At 41.3% G+C, this 22239-nt stretch overlaps 1 protein-coding gene across 1 annotated transcript in view; it reads left to right on the top strand.

Annotated features, from left to right (window-relative positions):
- The window catches only part of LOC122555430 (long-chain-fatty-acid--CoA ligase ACSBG2-like), a 104698-nt gene that overhangs the window by 45580 nt on the left and 36879 nt on the right, over positions 1-22239 (top strand). The window contains exons 9-10 of the mRNA XM_087989658.1: positions 3740-3921; positions 20545-20778. Coding sequence (XP_087845784.1) covers positions 3740-3921; positions 20545-20778 — 416 coding nt within the window. The remainder of the gene's footprint in view (positions 1-3739; positions 3922-20544; positions 20779-22239) is intronic.

Raw genomic sequence — 22239 nt, 5'->3', positions numbered from 1 at the left:
AAGAACAGACTACTTGGCCCCTCTAACCTCCTCCATGATTCATTTCGATCATAGCTGATCTGATTATTCCACAGTCCCACCTACTCTGATAAAAGCTATCTATCTCTGCCTTAAAGGTTCTGCCTCTCCTGCTTGTTGAGGAAGAGAATTCCAAAGACTTAGGACAATGAGCAAAACCAAATTCTCATGCTATGTGTTAAAAATGCAGTCCCTTACTTTTGGGTCAATGGACTCAACATTAACTCTGCTTTCCCTCCACAGATGTTGCCAGACCTGCTGAGTTTCTCTAGCAATTTCTGTTTTTGTTTCAGATTTCCAGCATCTGCAGTTCTTTAGTTTTAATATCATCCTATTAGTAGATTCTTACATAAGAGGATTTTCCAAGGATTTGCCCATGCACTTTAACCGACCTATATCCCTTTGTACACCATTTGTCCCCTCTAAAAATGATTTTTCCTATCTATCTCTGTGCCATTTGCAAATTTAGCAGCCATACCTTTGGTTCTTTCACCCAGTTCGTTTGTGAAATGATATAAAGCTGGGTTGTTAGCTCTGATTCCTGTGGTAGGCCGCTTGTTGCCTTATGTCAACCAGAATATTACTCATTTATGCCTATACTTTGTTTCCATTAACTAGCTAATCTTCTATTAATGCCAAGGTGTTATCTTGTACACCACGGAGCTTTCATTTCCTACATTAACCTGTTGATATGAGACTTATCAATGTCTTGTGGAGATCCAAGTGCTTTACAACCATGGTAGAGTCATACAGTACAGAAATAAACCCTTCGTTTCAACTCGTCCATGCTGATCAGGTTTCCCAAATTAAACTAGTCCCATTTGCCTGCATTTAATCTATATCCTTCTAAATCTTGCCTATTCAGTTGCCTGTCTAAATGTCTTTTAAATATTCTAACTGTACTTGCATCCACTACTTCCTCTGGCAGTTCATTCCATATGCACATCGCCCTCTGTGTAAAAACATTGCCACAAGGGTCCTTTTGAAATCTTTCCCTCCTCGCGTTAAAACAATGCATTCAAGTTTTGAACTCCCCTACTCTAGGGAAAAGACCTTGGCTTTTCTCTTTACTCACATGTTAGTTCAAAGAACTGCAAAACAAAAAATTGTTAAACATGATTTCCTGTTCACAAAACTATGTTGATTTGTGTGATTATCTTGAATATTTCTAAGTGCCCTGTCTTTAATAATAGCTTCTAACATTAGCTTCTGACAGTTTCCTGCTTTCTGTCTGTCTGTCTCTCTCTCTCTCTTCCCTTTTTGAATAAAAGAGTCATATTTGCTATTTTCCAATCTAATGGAACCTTTGTTGAATCTAGCAAATTTGAAAAATTTAAAACTAATACAATGAAGGAGATTCATAATGGCGGTGATCTAACAGATCTGCCTTGCTGAGCTCTGCACAATAATTCCAGGCGAAGTGGTGCTTTTATTCTCCCTATCTCTGCTGTTTTGGAAAAATCAGTAGTTTTAAGCTATTAGAATTGTTACATATCCATTCTAGCGATTAAGGAAGATGACTAATGGCAAAGGGCCATGTGGATCACATAAAGCAGGGCATTCCCCTACAGCAATGGAAACACCCACGGCTGCAGCGTCGACCTCCGTGGAAACCCAGCTGGACTTACCTGCTCAGCAGGCCTTGGCTATGGAGTTCATGAAACTTTGGGAAAAGATTGAGGCAGCGATGGAAGAGACACATGCCAGGCTGGAACTTATCTTGACCATGCTACAGAAGCATAAGCAGGAGATGCGGAGTCTCTGGCAGCGTGTGGAAGAGGTGGAGCGGCGGACTGCGGCAACAGAAACCGCGGCTGAATCTTCGGCGGGACAGATCTAGGCTCTGGAGAAGCAGGTACAGGCCTTAATGGAGCAGGTTGATAACCTTGAAAATCAAGGTTAAAGAAGGAACATCCGTATTATTGGGGCTGCTGGAGCGAGAAGGTGATGAGCCAGTCAGTTTTTTTGAATATTGGCAGATGCACTTTCTGGGTTGGGAGGCCAAGGGAGGCTGGGTGCAGATCGATAGAGTCCACTGGGTCGTGGTGCACAGGCCTGGGTCAGACCAGTGCCCCCGCCCGGTCCTTGTGCGATTCCAGTCCTACAGGCACAAACAAAAGGTGATAGAAGCTTCCAGATCGTTGGGGAAGGATCTACAAGCCCTGGTTTACAAGGGATTCAAGATGATGTTTTTTCAAGACTTTTCTGCAGCTGTGATCTTTAAGAAGAAGGCCTTCGACAAGGTAAAGAAGAGACTAAGGAATCTGGATATCCAATGCTCCATTAGGTACCTGGTAATGCTCCATTTTAGCCACAGAGGCTCCGTACACGTCTTTGACTCATCAGACAAAGCATGGAATTTTTTAGACACTTTAAAATAGACTGGTTCAAGTAACATGGACAATAATGTTTTTTTTTCTTTCCTTTTATTTTGTCCCTTTACTATTTTGTTTTCCCTTGTTGTTATCCTAATTTCTTTCTCTTTATAATTACTGGAATCCTTGCTTCATTCTTGTGTGGATTAGAGAGAAAGGTGAAGTCCCTACCTGCCTGATGAAGATATTTCCAAATGTCCACCAATCCCAACTCTACACATAACTCCACCAATTATTAAATTGTGGAGAGATCTGGAGGATCCTTGTGCATCCTATCCACTCTGGGATCCACAGGGAGGCTGGGTGCAGAAGGGAGCTCATAAGAGGGACCAGGCAAACAGTGCATCGCCTTCAGACTCCTCTCCAAGCTCACACCAGATGAATGGGCACTGAAATCGACAGCCTGCCCACTATGTGTAAATAAACAAATGACCACCATATTGCACCATAGTACAGTTGGAGTAGGCAGCCTGTTTCTTAAAGCAATTATTTTTAAAGGACATGAAGGAGGGGTGTGCAATCTGTGAGTGGAGTGGAGGTAGGGGCTGTTGAGGGTAGTGTCCCCTTGTGCCTAAGGTACTCCTCTGCACCCCTCCCCCACACGCACCCCCTTCTCCTGCCCCACCTCCACAGAAGATAATACCCTCCCTGCCTTCTTTTCTTCCCATCTGGACTTTAAAAACCACCCATCACCCCACCTTTCTAAGGCACTCAAACACTCCCCACCCAAAACCTGTATCTTTGATCGATTAACCACTTTCATCCTGGGACTGTTTGTCGCAGGTTTCTGTTAGCATCCACTACAGACCACTGGATGGTTGGACCAGCAACTCCAAAAAGTGTTATGTTCTCTCCACTATGTGGTGGACATCCCATTCTGCACCACCTGGGCAGGCTTCTAAATTATCTGTTGCCTCTCTGACTGTCATCTTTTCTTCAAGAGTGTGGGGATCAATCTGGGTCTTGGAGAACTTTAGCACGAGCATGAAGCCTGCACCTATCTTGTGTAGGAGGAAGTGCACTGCTTGTAGACAGGGAGGAGCGGCAGTGTATTTCCCATGTGCTGGTCACCCCTCCACACATGATGTGGAGGTGAATTTTCTGCCCTTTAATTATTTCCACGCTTGAGATAAGATGACCAGCACAGACTCTGATTTGAACTTGCCACCTTCTGGTTCTTGGTGGCGTGCCAAGCAGGATCTTCTTCCCTACGTTATCGGGTGAGCTGCATCTGATTTTGTATGGCTTCTGTGTAAGCCTTGATATTGAAAATTACATTGCTATCAGTTTTACAGTATGGAATGTCAGCTTACCTAATGTAAGTTTGCCAATCTGTTTCTTCTTAGGGTACGTTATTGAACACTTTAAGAGAAGTACGTCCCACAGCCTTTTTAGCTGTACCTCGTGTTTGGGAGAAAATACAGGAAAAGATGAAAGAAACTGGTGCTGAATCATCTGCTTTGAAAAGGAATATAGTTAAGTGGGCGAAGGGTCTTGGCCTGCAAACAAGTTATAATATGATGCAGGGGTATGTCAAAGGTTGAGTTTTTTAATGAAGTTCTTATAATAGTAACACTTGCTATTTATTCCTAACACCATGAAGATGTATGGAACTTGTTGCATTCCATCTGGTTGGTGCTAAAAGTTAATGTAAAATAACATGGGAGTAGTATAAATATCCCTCAAATCCATTCTCCACCCAAGTATTTGTCCAGTTTCCTCCTGATTCTGTCAATATTGTCTACTTCTGCGGATAGTTAAATTGGCATATTTATCACAATGCTTGAAGAAACACAATTTAAACATTTCAAAGAACAAAGATCACTGAAGGTGTATGCCCTGAAATGTGTGGATTGACTATGTGTCTGTGATTTAATAATTGTGAAGTTAAGTTGGATGAATAAGTTTTTATTAAATTTTAGTATAGCTCAGTGCACATATATCTATTGAAAGGATGCTTTAATGTTATAGTCAAATGCAAGGGGCAATTTTAAATGTTTAAATGACATGAATCCATTTCTTTAAGGTAATGACTTTGACTTTAATGTATAACAATGTCAGTGTCACAATATTATGTCGAGAGAACTGGGAAGGAGACGAAGCTGTACCAGAACCTTGAAAGAATGTGTGTGTAGATTAAATTGTTAATGAATAGTTTTTGCAGAATATCTATGAACTTGAGCAATGCTACTTTGGGGCACTGAATAGTGGTAGAACCCATGCACACAACATGGTGGCAGTATAAAAGGCAAAAAGATGTGTTAATTTTTTTATTGTTGTTTTAAGTGATGTGGATATTGCTGGTTGGACAAGCTTTATTATCCATTCCCAATTGTCCAGAGTTCAGTTCAAAGTGGGTCTGAAATCACTTGTTGTCTAGACCAGGTAAGGATGGTAGATTTTCTTCCCTAAAGAACCACATGGGTTTTACACACATTGACAATGGTTACATGGTCAGCATCAGACTAGCTTTTTATTCCAGATTTGTAGGAATAAAATGGTGGAAAACAAATCCATGTCCCCAGAATGTTAGCCTAAAGCTCTAGGTTAAGGAGTTAATATGGAAAATGATAAACAGATCATGATGGTAAGGGATAGTGTGTACAAACTAAACTGAATTGTTAAATAATGCTAAAGTTTGTAAAAATACTAAAACAAGAAAACTAAAGGCTCTGTATTTGAATGCACGACCAACTCAAAATGCAACTGAACTGATGGTGCAAAGACAATGTCACATCTATTACAGAGCACTGCAAGATGACTTAGATTGACACCTGAATGTTGAAGGCTACATCACATTTAAGAATCTAGAGAATTGGTGGAAGGATAATTCTGTTAATTAATCAATATAATAGTAGATTAGACGTGCACTTTTCAGATGCTGAAGCAGTTCATGTCCAAATGCAGCACGATCTGGACAAGAAAGCAGAGTTTATGTTTCGAATCTGATGACACTTCGTTGGAACTGATAGCGGCTAGGACACACAGATATTTATGCTGAAGATGGTTATTTGTGGGCGGGGGGAAGTGGGTGGGGTTGGGGGAAGAAGGAGGTGGTTGGATAGGCGAAGATGGGCCAGACAGAAAGAGAGAGAGAGAGAGAGAGCGAGAGAGAGCCATATGAAAGTGGTAAATAAATGAGGAGATTATGATGGCCAGGTCAGAAAGGAAGCTTAATAAGTAATAATGATAGCTATCAACATCCTATCAATGGCTATACTATCACCATCCCATGGGTTACCATTGACTAGAAACTGAACTGAATGAACCAAAAAGTACTATAGCTACAGGAGCAGGTCTGAAACTAAGAATTCTGGGAGAAGGAATTCGCCTTCTGTCTCCCCATTATTTTATCTACATGGCAAAAGTTAAAAATCACAAAACATCAGTTTATAGTCCAAAGGTTTATTTGGAAGCACTAGCTTTTGGAGCGCCACTTATTCATCAGGTGGTTGTGGAGGTTAAGATCATGCTCACAGAATTTATAGCCAAAGGAGTCCAGTGTCATGGAGATGTGATAAAGTAAGCAACCTTAGATTAAAACTTTCATCTTTTATAATGGAATATGCTGGTTTCAATTCTTTGATATGTCAACCCCATAATTTCTTTTATATTACATTCTCAAATTAGCTTTGCTTTTTAAACAATAGGTATGAAGTCTGTCTGTGTCCCAATGCTATGTCAGACTGACCAACCCTCTGTATAGTTTTACATGGATTCATGCAGTTCTTAAGCAAAATAAAATGTAATTCTACAAAAACAAATTCACCCCATAAGCTTATATGTGTGTACATGTGGGAGCGACAGATTGAATGTGCATGTGAGTGTGTGGGTGTGAGTGCACGTGAATTACATTTTATTTTGCTGCATGAATCCATGTAAAACTCTGTAAACTGTCGAGGGTTAGTCAGTCTGACATAGTGTTGGGACACAGACAGACTGCACACCGATTATTTAAAAAGCTGAACTATCTTGAGAATGTAATTTAAAAGAAATTCTGGAATTGACAGATCAAAGAACAGAAACCAGCATATCCCATTCTAAAAGATGAACGTTTTAATCTAAGATTGTTTACTGTATCACATCTCCATGATACCGGACTCCTTTGGCTATAAATTCTGTTAGCATGATCTTAACCTCCACAACCACCTGGTGAAAGAGCGGTGCTCTGAAAGCTAGTGCTTCCAAATAACCCTGTTGGAGCATAACCTGATGTTGTGTGATTTTTGACTTTGTCCACCCAGTCCAACACTGGCACCTTCAAGTTGTGGTATAAGTTAGTAATCGCCACTTGCCTGGATGGGTGCAGGTATAACATTCAAACTTAACCAGGGCAAAGCAGCCTGCTTGATTGGTGTCCCATCCACCACATTAAACGTGCACCACTCCACCACCAGCATTTACAAAATATACTGCATCAACTCACCCAGGCTCCTCTGACAACATCTTTCAAGCCCATGATATCTACCACCTGGAAGAACAAGAAGAGCAAATGTGAGTTCTCTTTTGAAGCTACATACCATCCTGGATTGGAAATATTTCACTGCTCCTTTGATATCACTGAATCAAAAGGCCAGGAACGTTCTAAATTAATGGGGTTTTCCTAGATCCCAAGGACTGCAATGTTTCAAGAAGGCAGCTCACCACCACTTCCTTGGGGACAATTCAGGCTGAGCAATAAAAGTTGTTCTAACCAGCAATGCTCACATCTCATGAATTATTAAAAAATTCACAGGGTCTTAAAAGAAGTGGCTGCAGAGCTAATATTTGCCTTGGTTGTAATCATTCAGATCCCCCAGGCTCCACAAAATGTAACACCACTTTCAAGAAAGGAGGAAGCAGAAAGCTATAGGCCACCTTGCCTAACATCTGTTGTGCAAGAGTCCATCATTCCTGATGTAGTAGTAGTTCATTTAAACAATTATAATGCAATTAGGTGGTTTATGAAAGTGAAGCAATGTTTAATGAACTTATTCACTGCTGACTCAGGTTTGATTCCAGCCTTGGGTGAGGGTCTGTATGAAATTTTCACCTTCTCCCTGTGTCAATGAGGGTTTCTATTAGATCTCTGGTTTCCTCCACAGTTCAGAGATGTGCAGGTTAAGTAGGTTACTTATGGTGAATGCAGAGTTATGGGGGTAGGGTGGGGGCCTGAATCTGGGTGGGATGCTCTTTGGAGAGTTGGTGCGGACTCAATGGGCTGAATGGCCTTTCTGCATTCCAGAGATTCTATGATTCACATTCTTTGAAGAAGTAACAGGCAAGGTTGTTATACATCGGTTGATGTGTATTTCTGTTTCGAAAAGGCATTCAATAAGTGCCAGAAAGAAGGTTCCAGTTAAAGTAAATGGTGTTGGAGGTAATATGGATAGAGGACTGGCTAAATGAGGGTTAGCAATAAGTTGCGATAAATAAGTCACTTTGAGATTGGCTCACAACAACCTGCAGCGTGCCAAGGCAATTGGTGCTGGGTGCTCAACTTCTTACAATTTATGTTAGTATCTTGGATGATGGAACTGAGTGTATTGTAGCCAAGTTTTCCTTTAATATAAGATAGACAGTAAAGCAAGTTGCAAGGAGGACATAAAGGCCTGGATGTTCACCTTCAATGAATAAATGGCCAATGCATGCCATTTACCCATCAGTACCTGCCCAAGATATTTTTTGTAGTAGAGATGGGCTGACATTCAGGCAACAATAGAGCAGGCAGATAATGACAAAGGCAAGTTCAAAAACTCACCTTAGTTTCCACTGGTCAGTAGCTGAACATGAGGCTCCCTAACACCTAATCCCTATGTCCAGCATATCTCTTCATAGCTCCTGTATATCCACATAGTTCTGAAGCCCATCCATCAGTCCATAATCTCACTATTCATGCTTGGTCCATATGATCCCATGAACCCTCCATGTCAATTTAACTGTTCTCAGTATCCCTCAAGCTCTATACCCCCACAAGTTTACTAATCATCTACTTCCCCACCCCTCCTACCCCCATCATGTCCACTGATTCAGTATCTACTATGTACTGAGTTATCGTATGAAAATGGGCATTCTTTGAGATGCTTCTAAAACAATCAAAATGAACAGCCATTCAGAAACCACATCAAAAGTCATCATTTTTTTCAGTTATCATAAATGGTCAAAATAAAGCTATTCAAAAATCTCTAAATTACATTACCTGTTGTAACAGTCATAAGACTATCAAGATAAACAATCATAAGTTACATAACAACTATGCCAACAATGCCTGCTGAGTGGGGTGCATTAGTTGGGACATCAACATAGCATTCATAGTCTTCCATTACAAATCTATATAAATATAAAACCTCCAGAAGTGGAATAGAACATAGAACATAGAAAAATACAGCGCAGTACAGGCCCTTTGGCCCTCGATGTTGCGCCGATCCAAGCCCACCTAACCTACACTAGCCCACTATCCTCCATATGCCTATCCAATGCCCGTTTAAATGCCCATAAAGAGGGAGAGTCCACGACTGCTACTGGCAGGGCATTCCATGAACTCACGACTCGCTGAGTAAAGAATCTACCCCGAACATCTGTCCTATACCTACCACCCCTTAATTTAAAGCTATGCCCCCTCGTAATAGCTGACTCCATACGTGGAAAAAGGTTCTCATGGTCAACCCTATCTAAACCCCTAATCATCTTGTACACCTCTATCAAGTCACCCCTAAACCTTCTTTTCTCCAATGAAAACAGCCCCAAGTGCCTTAGCCTTTCCTCATACGATCTTCCTACCATACCAGGCAACATTCTGGTAAACCTCCTCTGCACCCGTTCCAGTGCCTCCACATCCTTCCTATAGTATGGCGACCAAAACTGCACACAATACTCCAAATGCGGCAGCACCAGAGTCTTATACAACTGCAACGTGACCTCAGGACTCCGGAACTCAATTCCTCTACCTGAAGAAGGGCTAATGCCCGAAACATCGATTCTCCTGTTCCCTAGATGCTGCCTGACCTGCTGCGCTTTTCCAGCAACACATTTCCATCTCTGATCTCCAGCATCTGCAGACCTCACTTTCTCCTCTACCAATAAAAGCCAGTACGCCATATGCCTTCTTCACCGCACTATTTACCTGGGTGGCAACTTTCAGAGATCTGTGTACATGGACACCAAGATCCCTCTGCTCATCCACACTACCAAGTATCCGACCATTAGCCCAGTACCCTATCTTTTTGTTACTCATACCAAAGTGAATCACTTCACACTTACCCACATTGAACTCCATTTGCCACCTTTCTGCCCAGCTCTGCAGCTTATTTATATCCCGCTGTAACCTGACACATCCTTCCTCACTGTCAACAACTCCACCGACTTTCGTATCATCCGCAAACCTGCTCACCCAACCTTCTAGCCCCTCCTCCAGGTCATTTATAAAAATAACAAACAGCAATGGTCCCAAAACAGATCCTTGCGAAACACCGCTGGTAACTGCACTCCAAGATGAACCTTTACCATCAACTACTACCCTCTGTCTTCTTCCAGCCAGCCAACTCCTAATCCAAACCTCCAACTCACCCTCAATGCCATACCTCCGTATTTTTTGCAGTAGCCTACCATGGGGAACCTTATCAAACGCCTTACTAAAATCCATATACACCACATCTACCGCTTTACCCTTGTCCACCTCCTTAGTCACCTTCTCAAAGAATTCAATAAGGTTTGTGAGGCACGACCTGCCCTTCACAAAACCATGCTGACTATCCTTGATCACATTCTTCCTATCCAGATGTTCATAAATCCTATCCCTTACAATTCTCTCTAATACTTTGCCCACAACAGAAGTGAGACTCACCGGCCTATAGTTACTAGGGTTATCCCTACTCCCCTTCTTGAACAAGGGAACCACATTTGCTATCCTCCAGTCTTCTGGCACTATTCCTGTAGACAACGAGGACATAAAAATCAAGGCCAATGGCTCTGCAATCTCCTCCCTTGCTTCCCAGAGAATCCTAGGATAAATGCCATCAGGCCCAGAGGACTTATCTATTTTCACCCTTTCCAGAATTTCCAACACCTCTTCCCTACATACCTCAAAGCCGTCCATTCTAATTAATTGTGACTCTATTCACATTGGCAACAATGTACTGTTCCTGAGTGAATACTGACGAAAAGTATTCATTCAGTGTCTCCCCAATCTCTTCAGCCTCCACACGCAACTTCCCACTACTATCCTTGACTGGACCTATTCCTACCCTAGTCATTCTTTTATTCCTGACATACCTATAGAAAGCCTTAGGTTTTCCCTAATCCTACCTATTAAGGACTTTTCATGTCCCCTCCTTGCTGCTCTAAGCTCTGTCTTCAGATCCTTCCTGGCTACCTTATAACTCTCAATCGCCCCAATTGAACCTTCACGCCTCATCTTTACATAGGCCGCCCTCTTCCCTTTAACCAGGGATTCCAATTCCTTATTAAACCACGGCTCCCTCACACGACCCTTTCCTCCCTGCCTGACAGGTACATACTTATCAAGGACACTCAATAGTTGCTCCTTGAACAAGCTCCACATATCAATTGCGCCCTTGCCTTGAAGCCTACTTTTCCAAGCCACGCATCCTAAGTCGTGCCTCACTGCATCATAATTTCCCTGCCCCCAGCTATAACTCTTGCCCTGCAGTGCACACTTATCCCTCTCCATCACTAGAGTAAAAGTCACCGAATTGTGGTCACTGTCCCCAAAGTGCTCACCTACCTCCAATTCTAACACCTGGCCTGATTCGTTATCCAGAACCAAATCCAGTATGGCCTCACCTCTTGTTGGCCTGTCTACATATTGTGTCAGGAAACCCTCCTGCACACATTGGACAAACACCGACCCATCTAATGAACTCGAGCTGTAGCTTTCCCAGTCATTATCAGGAAAGTTAAATTCCCCCATAACAACCACCCTATTACTTTCACTCTTCTCCTGAATCATCCTCGCAATCCTTTCTTCTACGTCTCTAGGACTATTAGGAGGCCTGTAGAAAACTCCTAACAGGGTGACCTCACCTTTCCTATTCCTAACCTCAGCCCAAACTACCTCAGATGGCGAGTCTTCATCCATCGTCCTTTCCACAGCTGTAATACTATCTTTGACAAGCAATGCCACACCTCCCCCTCTTTTACCCCCACCTCTGACCCTACTAAAACATTTAAACCCTGGAACCTGCAACAGCCAATCCTGTCCCTGTTCTACCCATGTCTCCGTAATAGCCACAACATCGAAATCCCAGGTACCAACCCACGCTGCAAGTTCACCTACCTTATTTCGTATACTACTTGCATTGAAGTGTACACACTTCAAGCCACTTTCCTGTTTACAGGCACCCTCCTTTGAGATCGATGCCATGTTCCTAACCTCCCTACACTCCAGGTCCAGCACCCTAAAGCTACAGTCTAGGTTCCCATGCCCCTGCAGAGTTAGTTTAAACCCCCCCCCAAGAGCACTAGCAAACCTCCCCCCAAGGATACTGGTGCCCCTCAGGTTCAAGTGTAGACCATCCTGTTTATAGAGGTCCCACCTTTCCCAGAAAGAACCCCAGTTATCCAGATACCGGAATCCCTCCCTCCTGCACCATCCCGGTAGCCCTGTAGCCCTGGAATGCATGAAACCTTCTGCAGTCTTTGAAAGAGCTCTGAAAGTTTAAAAAGGAGAACAAATGGCTGTGCAGAATTTCAATGACCTCCATCATCTGTTGAAGCTTAAAAGCAGGGTAACAGATGTTCGACCAGCATATTGATGAAATGACTAAAACAGTGGAAAGTGACATTGTTCAGTAAATAGAAATACTGTCCAATTCAAAAGGGCTCTAAGGCATTTCAGTGTGTATCAACTTACACAATTCTTGTTAATTTAATAATAATCATGTGCTAGTGAGAATAGTTAGGGCCAATGAATAAGTGACTGAGGAGATGGAGCAATGAGCAAGGATTTGGATTTCTGGATCACTGGAATCTTTTCTGGGACACAAAATACTTAGGGACCAATATCCTGGCAGGGAGATTTGCTGGCGCTACCCGAGACCTTTCAAACTAGTTGTTGGGGGGTGGCAGGGAGATGGTAGAGGGGTCCTAAGTGAGAATAGAAAAATAGATGAGGATGGTTCTGAATTTAAAAAGAGCAAATTAATTAGAAGAGACAGGCAAGAGCAAGCCAGAGAACAAGATAACTCTGAATTGAACTGCATTTATCTCTATGCAAGGTGTCTTGCAGGTAAGGCAGATGAACTCGGGCATGGATGGGAACATGGAGTTGACATATCATAGCTATTACAGAAACAGGACTGAGGGAGGGACAGGACTGACAATTCAATGTTCCAGGATTTAGATGTGATAGGTAGGACAGAAAGGGAGACAAGAGAGGAGGGGTGTAGTGTTTTTGACTAGGGAAAACATTACTGCTGCACTTAGGATATTTCTAAGTGAAGCTATATAGATGGAACTCTGAAATAAGAAAGTGATGATCAGCTTGATGGGATTGTACTAAAGGCTCCCCAGTAGTCAGAGGGAAATTGAGGAACAAATATGTAGAGAAAGCTTGGATATATCTAATAGTAGAGGATTTTAACTTTCCAAATATTTACTGGAACTGCCATGGTGTTAAAGGCTTGGATGGTGAGGAATTTGAGAGTCAGAATCAAACAGCATGGAAACAGAAACTTCAGTCCAGCTTGTCCATGCCAACCAGACATCCCAATCTGTCCTAGTCCCATTTGCCAGCATTTTCCCCATGTCCCTCGAAATCTAAACCAATGCCTTCTTGTTTTGGACTCCCCACACTAGGAATTCACTAGTGGGTACTCACCCTATCCATGCCCCTCATGATTTTATAAACCTCTCGAAGATCACCTCTCAACCTACGATACTTTAGGGGAGAAAAGCCCCAGCCTGTTCAGCCTCTCCCAACAACTCAAACTCTCCAGTCCTGGCAATGTTCTTATAAATCTTCTGTTCAAACCTTTCAAGCTTACCAACATCCTTCCTACTAAGCATAAATGAGGATTGCAGATGCTGGAAATCAGAGTCAAGATTAGAGTAGTGCTTGAAAAGTACAGCAGGTCAGGCAGCATCCGAGGAGCAGGAAAATTGACATTTTGGGCAAAAGCCCTTCATCAGGAATGAATCACATCAATGTTCCTGCTTCAGCATTGGAGGGTGACTAATGTTGTGTGCTTATGTAAGAAAAGCTGTAAGGAGAAGCCCGGAAACATGAGACCTGTGCATTAGACATCAGTGAATGATATGTTGTTGGAGGGGATACTGAGAGATAGGATTTACATGCATTTACAGAGTCAAGGACTGATCAGGGAAAGTCAGCATGGCTTTGTGCATGGGAAATCATGTCTCACAAACTTGATTGAGGTTTTTGAGAATGTAACCAAAAAGATTGAGACAGAGCAATAGTCTTTGTGTACATGGACCAGAGTAAAGCCTTTGGCAAGAATTCCACATGGTAGACTAATTCATAAAGTTAGATCATGTTGGATTCAGAGAGAGCTTGCCAGTTGGGTACAAAATTGGCTTGATGGTAGGAGACAGAGGATGATGGTCGACGGTTGATTTTTGGACTGGAAGCTTGTGATCAGTGGTGTTTCGCAGGGATTGGTGCTGGGTCTACATGGTTGTTTATCATTTATATGAATGATTTGGATGAGAATTTAGGAGGCATGGTCAGTAAGTTTGTGGAATACACCAAAATTGGTGGTATAGTTGACAATGAAGAAGGTTATCTATGATTACAAAGGAATTTTAGAGTCATAGATATGTACAACATGGAAACAGACCCTTTGGTCTAGCTCGTCCACACCGACCAGGTATCCTAGATTAATCTAGTCCCATTTGCCAGCACTTGGCCCAAATCCTCTAAACCCTTCCTATTCATATATCCTTCCAGATGCCTTTTAAATGTTGTAATAGTAACAGCCCCGACCACTTCTTCTGGCAGCTCATTCCGGACACCCACCACCATCTGTGTGAAAAGGTTACCCCTTAGGTCCCTTTTAAATCTTTCCCCTCTCACCCTAAACCTACGCCCTCTTATTCTGGACTCCCCTACCCCAGGGAAAAGACCTTACCTATTTACTCTATCCATGCCCCTCATGATTTTATAAACCTCTATAAGGTCACCCCTCAGCCTCTGGCACTCCCGGGAAAACAGCCCCCGCCTATTCAGTCTCTCCCATATAGTGTTTTTTAGAGCAGCAAAACTGTACCAATTTTTGGGTTTGTAGACTGTTAAGGTGCAAAGATGGTCTTTAGTGGAGTGATGTGTTCTTCCTGTCGGATGTGGGAGATTAGGAGAGTTTCCATGTTACTGATGATTATGTCTGAAGTACGTGTGTTAGGTTGCAAATCCTATCATATTGCATTGACCTTTTCGAATGGCAGTTAGAGGCAATGAGGAATTTGCAGGAGCTGGGGTGGGGGGAAATGTTATGGGTGGCAGTTATAGGAAGGGAGCAAAACCACAGAACAGTCAGATAGATGGATTACCTCGGGGGGGGGGGGGGGGGGGTAGGAGAGGGAATCAGGTAGAGCAGGAGTCTCCTGTGGCTATCTCTGTCTAAAACAAGTATGCTGTTTTGGAAAATGTAGGGGGCAATGGACTCTCAGGGGAATGTAGAACAACCACTTTTCTAGTATTGAGACTGGCTCTGATGTAATGAGAGGTCTGACAGATTCCAAGCAATTGATTATGATAGGGGACTGTCTAATCAGAAGCACAGACAAATGTTTCTGTGGCTGATTGTGAGAATCTTGTTCAATTGGGTTAATGGGCTGAAGACTGCCAGATGGAATTTAATCTGCATAAATACGAGGTATTGCATTTCGGTAAAACAAATATAGTCAGGGCTTATACAACTAATGGTGAGGTCCTGGGTAGTGTTGTCGAACAGAGAGACCTGGGGATTCAGGTGCACTGTTCTTTGAAAGTCGCATCACAGGTAGACAGGATGTTTAAAAAGGCGTTTAGCTCACTTGCCTCCATTGTTTAGATCATTGAGTATGGGGTTAGAATGTCATGTTGAGGTTATACAGGTTACTTTGGAGTACTGTGTACAGTTCTGGTTGCCCTGCTATAGGAAGGATATTATTAAATTGGAGAAGTTTCAGAAAAGATTTATCAGAATATTGTCAGGACTGGATGGTCGGAGTTATAAGGGCCGAGACTTTTTACACTAGAATGTAGGAGGTTGAGGAATTTTATAAACCTTACAGAGGTTTATAAAATCATTCGGGGCTTGGATAAAATGAACAACAAAGGGTTTTTTTCCCCTAGGGTGGGGAAGTTCAACATTAGGGGCATAGTTTTAAGGTGAAAGGAGAAAGATTTAAAAGGGACCGGAGGGCAATATTTTCACACTGAGAGTGGTTAGTATCTGGAATGAACTGCCAGAGGAAGTGGTTGATAAATTTGAGACTTTTGGACAGGTACATGAATAGAAAGATTAAGAGGGATATAGGCCAAATACAGGCAAGTGGGACTAATTTTGTTAGTGAAACTTGGTTGACATGGACGATTGGACCAAAGCATTTGTTTCTATGAACTATGAGTCTATGATTCAATCATGATCTATTTGTCTTGCAGATAGGTACAGATACATTTTTGATTAGTAAGGGAGTCAAAGATTATGAGGAGAAGGCAGCAGAATGGGGTTGTGAAACTTATCAGCCATGATCAAATGGCTAAGCAGACTCAAGGGCTGAAAGACCTAATTCTGTTCCTATTTCTTATGCGTTATGGTTTTCCAAATATAATCCTATCATTAATCACTTCTAAAAACATATTTGACTTAACACACACTATTAAATTATGAAGCGAAGTTGACAACACTTTCTGAATTTTCTTGCAAAACCTAGTTGGTCATGTCTTCTCTGCAATGGTGTGAACCACATTGTTACCTGCCAAAATTAACCTGACTCCATTGATTGTATGGGGGGGAAGATGTCGTGTTTAAAATATGTACCAGCATAATGAAGTGGAGCTAGCAAGTTTGGGAGTACTGCTACGACACTCACTATGCACCCTTGTCCCTTGCTGTTAAAATGCCACACAACAAAAATGGTGCAGAAATCAAGGGATTAGGACCCAACTGCCATCTTTAATCCTCAGTGCCCTGATATGGACATGCATGAATGCATGAAAATCTTGCTCTGCTAGTCAGCCTGCTAAGATATTTAGGTAGGTTAAGTAGGTTAGGTAGGTTAAGTAAGCAGGTTAAAACAAAAAGGATGATGTAATATAACGTGGGTCACCCATTTTGGCCAGGAGGATTTAAAACCAGAATATTATTGAATTAGAAAAGAGTACGCTGGTACAGAGGTTTGAGTACTCTTGGACATGAATTACAAAAAATGGTAGGATTCAAGTACAGGAAATGAAATGTTGATCTTCGTTGCAAGAGGTGTTGGACTGTAAAGTTAGGGAGGCCTTGCTGCAACTGTAATTGGGCATTGGTGAGGCCACAATTGGAATACTGCATACCATTTATAGTTTCATCTCCTTATTTTTTGATGGGGTTTGGGGAGGAGGAGGACAGTGAAGTTTACACTTCATTCAAAGATTCAATTGACTGGTTGCTGAGATGAGTTGGTTGTCTTAACATTAAATGTATGTCTATGTTGACCAGAATTGAGAAGAATAAAAGGTGATTCTATTGAAAAATATAAGGTTTTGAGGGATTTTTACAAGGAAGATGCAGAGAGTATCTGCACCTTTTTCTTGAAGAATCTAGAACAAGAGAGCACTGTTTAAAAATGAGGGATCTATTTTAAGATGGGGATATGGATCAAATTTCTTCTCAGAAGTAGTTAACCTGTGATATTATCTTTCCCAGAGAGGATTGGAAGTTAGGTCATTGTATAAATTCAAGGTTGAGTTATTTAGAAGTTTGATCAACAACAGATTTGTGGATGAGAGAGTACAGGCAAAAATATGACTTGATCGTACTGAATTGATTGGTTCGATGCCACAGCAGAGGGTATTTAAGAATCAATCAGATGACTTTGTGTCTGGGGTCATATATAGGCTCGATCAGGTGAGGATGACAGATTTCTTTCCCTAAAGTGAATTGGATAGCTTTTTGTAAAAAAGAACAATTGACATTAGATCAGCTTTTAATTCCAGATTTTTATTGAATTCAAATTTCATGACTCATGGCCCCACTACATAAACGTTGGTGGGTGGTGACTGTCCCGGTGTTGCTCCTACACCTGATTGGACCTTGTTCCCAATTTTACATTTAATCTGTGTCCCATTCCCCTGCCAAATTAGTTTAAAACTTCTCCAGTAGCACAAGCACACATTTTTGCAAAAGTTTGCTTTCCCAAAATGTAACACCTTGCAATTATCTAAATAAAACTCCATCTGCCACTCCTCAGCCCATTGGCCCATCTGATCTAGATCCCGTTGTAATCTGAGGTAACCTTCTTTGCTGTTCATTACACCTCCAGTTTTGGTGACATCTGCAAACTTACTAACTATACCTCCAATGTTCACATCCAAATCATTTAGATAAATGACAGAGTAGTGGGCCCAACACCGAACCTTGTGGCATACCATTGGTCACAGGCATCCAGTCTGAAAAGCAACCCTCCACCAGCATTCTCTGTCTTCTACCTTCGAGCCATTTCTGTATCCAAATGGTTAGTTCTCCCTGTATTCCATGAGATCTAACCTTGCTAACCAATCTCCCGGCTTGCCACTCAGAATGAGACCCATTTATTCCCACTTTCTGTTCCTCCTGTGTGTCAACCATTTCTCAAACCATGCCAATATCTTACTTCCATCTCACGTGTTTTGATTTTCCCCACTAATCTCTAAAGAGAGACCGTTTCAGAAACCATCTGAAGATTCATCAATTAGTTCTCCCTTTTCTATTAGACTTGTTGCATCTTCACAGAACTCCATTTGATTTGTTTAGCATGATTCACCTTTCATAAACCCATGCTGACTCTTTCAAATCTTGTTGATGCTTTAAAACCCCACTACCTATGTTAGGCTATTGGTTTGTAATTTTTTTCTCTCTCCTCCCCACTGCCTTCACTACTCTGGGATGGAGATTATCAGGCTTTTTAACCTCATTAATTTCCCTCGCACCACTCTCTTACCAATACTAATCTTCTTCAGTTGTGTTCCCTCACTAGTCCTTTGGTCCCTGAACATTTCTGGAAGGTATTACTGCCCTATTTTGTGAAGATAGAGCCAAGGTATGTATTCATTTTTCTTAGTCTTTTATATGTCTTTCCTTTGTATTTAACACTATCCCTAATTTATTTTGTAAGCCATAGTTGAACCACATGCCTTTCTTTTATTTTTGTGCCAGAGAGGAATGAATAACTTATTGTAATTCATGCACATATTCCTTTGAATATCAGCTATTGACTATCCACCATTGACTTGCAAAAACTCTAAAAAAATCTGCACAATCCAGGAAATCCTAAAAATATTGTGAGTTTAGTTTGTCCAATTTGTATATAAATTAAAGTCTCCCAATGATTACTGTTGTACCCTTACTACATGCCTCTCTGATCTCTTGTTTAATGCTTGCCCTTTCATCTCCACTACTGTTTGAAAACTGTAGACACTCTAACACCATTCTCAGACTTTTTGCGTTTGTTATTTCTACCCATACAAAATCCACATGATTTTCTAAGCTAATATCCTTCCTCACTATTGCCTTGTAAATTCTTCAGTAACAATGCTTCACCATCTCCTTTGGCTTTTTGTCTATCTATGCTAAATTCTGAATACCCAAGTGTTCAGTTCCCATCTTTGGGCACTTAGCAGCCATGTCTCTGTAATTGCCACTATATCATAAACATCTATATCAATTTGTGCAGCTAATTCATCTACCTTATTGTAAATGCTCCACGCATTAAGACATAAAGCCTTTAGACATGTCTTTTTGATTTGATCAAATGAGTGAATTTGTGATAAATTAAAAGATTAGAGAATGGCAATGGTAATCACATTATGATTGCAAAAATAATAAATAGACAATTAAAACCTATGTACATGATTTTACGTTCTATTCATAAGAAAACAGGTGAAAACAACTCAACTTCAATAAATGTGTATGAATTGATAACCATTACAGATACTGCTGCAAGATAACTAAGGTTTGGAGCCTGAATGATCAAATGATACGTAACATTTCAGATGACCAGGTAGTGAAGAAAATAGAGCAGAGGGGAAGCTTTGTAAATTAATGATGGTATGAGTACAATAGAGAGCAATGACATAGTCTAGAGATCAAGATATAAAGTTAATTTGGGTATTAATACGAAATAGCACACTAAAGATTTGTCCCCATGTAGATATTCCTTTTGCCTTATGTCACATCTTGAACCATGATGTCACTTCAGGAACTCTCCCTCTGAATTTAGTGAAGATTCCACCATTTCTGATCCTGCCCCACTCTGACTGAGATCAACCCACTCCTCTCCTCTCCTGCTCCAGTTGAGCTCAATTAGGGCTTTGTTCTTCAGGTTTTTAGCCAAAGCTCTGAGGTTAATAGTTTATTTAGTAGAATATGGCATTTAAAGGTACGTTCACTAATCTTATGGCACTGCATCCAGTACCTTGAGGTTGCACATACCATTGGTGTGTGTGGCTGTTCCCACTGCCTTCTCACTGTGTGTTTGGCTTCCTGATTCCCTATGGAAATAGGATGTTCTCTTGCTTTCCATCTCCTCTACAGGGTGGATCTGCAGTACAGTTTTGCAAGGGGAAAATCGGGGGTTCACTTACTCCCATGTTCAGCTAATTTTCATACTTTCTCTGATCAAATTCACTCATCCACAATGCGTCTCCCCAAACTCAGTGCTAATAAGTAGCAATATTGAGTTCTCTGCTAATGCATGCAGCCAATCAACAGTGCTATAAATATGGCATACATGCAGAAATCATTTATGAACAGGTAATGTGGAGATACTTGTTGATCAGATTTCTCATTGACAACAATTCAGAAAAAAAGTTGCCTTCATCTTTTGTTCTTTCTGATTTTGAATTATCAAGTCTCTCCCAATGCCTTCAACTTAAAAAAAAACTTTTGTTAACAACGTCTTACTTCTCTTTCTTTTTATTTTATGCTGTGTGATGAATTCAAAGAGATGATATGAATGCTTTATGTTACAGAGTTACAACACGGCCCTGTGGATACGCCTTGGCAAATGCTCTGGTATTTAAGAAAGTTCGTGTTTCATTAGGCCTGGACCAATGTACTAAGTGCTTTACAGGAGCAGCACCCATTACCAAAGAAACACTGGAGTTCTTCCTAAGTCTTCGCATCACAATTTTTGAGATTTATGGAATGAGCGAGAGTACTGGTCCACACACTGTCTCGCATCAAGACTTCTATCGAATTACAAGGTCTGTGTATATGTCAAAACTAGTGTAATTATAATTATTCACATCTAAATTCACATCTAAATTCATGCAGATAGAACAGTTGTTTGATTCATACAGGATTGTATACATTAAATAATTGTTCATCCTGTCAATGAGGAAACTTTAAAGATTTACACTATTTCTATCTTATCCATACAGTACATCTTTCCTGTATTTCTCTATGGCTTAACTCACAGCTTTTATGTTACATTGCACTTAAGGGTCAACATCTACACTAGTTTGTAGTCTGCTCAGAATTAGGATCTGTCTTCTTAAAGTTGTTTATGCGAATGATAGGTCAAAAACTCCATTGATTATCGATATCTATTTCTGCTTATACTGAACATGACTTTTTCTGAGCTTTACAAAAAATTCCAAATGTGCAATTAATCTAGTAATCTGTTGCACTACACCAATTGAGATCAATGGTAGTTGTTTCATCTCCAAATCAGAAGATTGTGGTTTCAAGGACTACTCTCGGAAACATAATCCAAATTGGCATTTCAGTGATGCAGCATTAACTGCTATCTTTGGATGGACATAGAACATAGAATAGTACAGCACAGGAATGGGCCCTTCGGCCCATGATGTTATGCTGAACATGACGCCAAATTGAATTAATCCCTTCTGCCCTGCCATCCTTGGTCCATATCCTTGCATATTTATGAGCTTTTCTAAAAGCCCCTTAAATACCCCTATGCCATCTGCCTCCACCACCATCCCTTGCAGCGTGTTCCACATTCCTACCACTCTCTGTGTTTAAAAAAAAAGCCCCTCACATCTGATTTGGATGTGAGCATAAGAGGTACAGTTAAAAAGTTTGCAGATGACACTAAAATTGGAGGTGCAGTGGACAGCGAAGAGAGTTACCTCAGATTACAACAGGAACTTGACCAGATTGGCCAATGGGCTGAGAAGTGGCAGATGGAGTTTAATTCAGATAAATGCCAAGTGCTGCATTTTAGGAAAGCAAATCTAAGCAGGACTTATACGCTTAATGGTAAGGTCCTAGGGAGTGTTACTGAACAAAGAGACCTTGGAGTGCAGGTTCATGGTTCCTTGAAAGTGGAGTCACAGGTAGATAGGATAGTGAAGAAGGTGTTTGGTATGCTTTCTTTTATTGGTCAGAGTATTGAGTACAGGAGTTGGGAGGTCATGTTGCAGCTATACAGGACATTGGTTAGGCCACTGTTGGAATATTGCGTGCAATTCTGGTCTCCTTCCTATCGGAAAGATGTTATGAAACTTGAAAGGGTTCAGAAAAGATTTACAAGAATGTTGCCAGGGTTGGAGGATTTGAGCTATAGGGAGAGGCTGAACAGGTTGGGGACGTTTTCCCTGGAGCGTCGCAGGCTGGGGGGTGACCTTATAGAAGTTTACAAAATTATGAGGGGCATGGATAGGGTACATAGGCAAAGTCTTTTCCCTAGGGTCAGGGAGTCC

This window comes from Chiloscyllium plagiosum, unplaced genomic scaffold (genome assembly GCF_037043375.1).
Source record: "Chiloscyllium plagiosum isolate Xiang-an unplaced genomic scaffold, Cpla_swu_hap1 HiC_scaffold_1, whole genome shotgun sequence".
NCBI classification, from domain to species: Eukaryota; Metazoa; Chordata; class Chondrichthyes; order Orectolobiformes; family Hemiscylliidae; genus Chiloscyllium; species Chiloscyllium plagiosum.
This window is presented reverse-complemented; position numbering and strand designations above follow the sequence as displayed.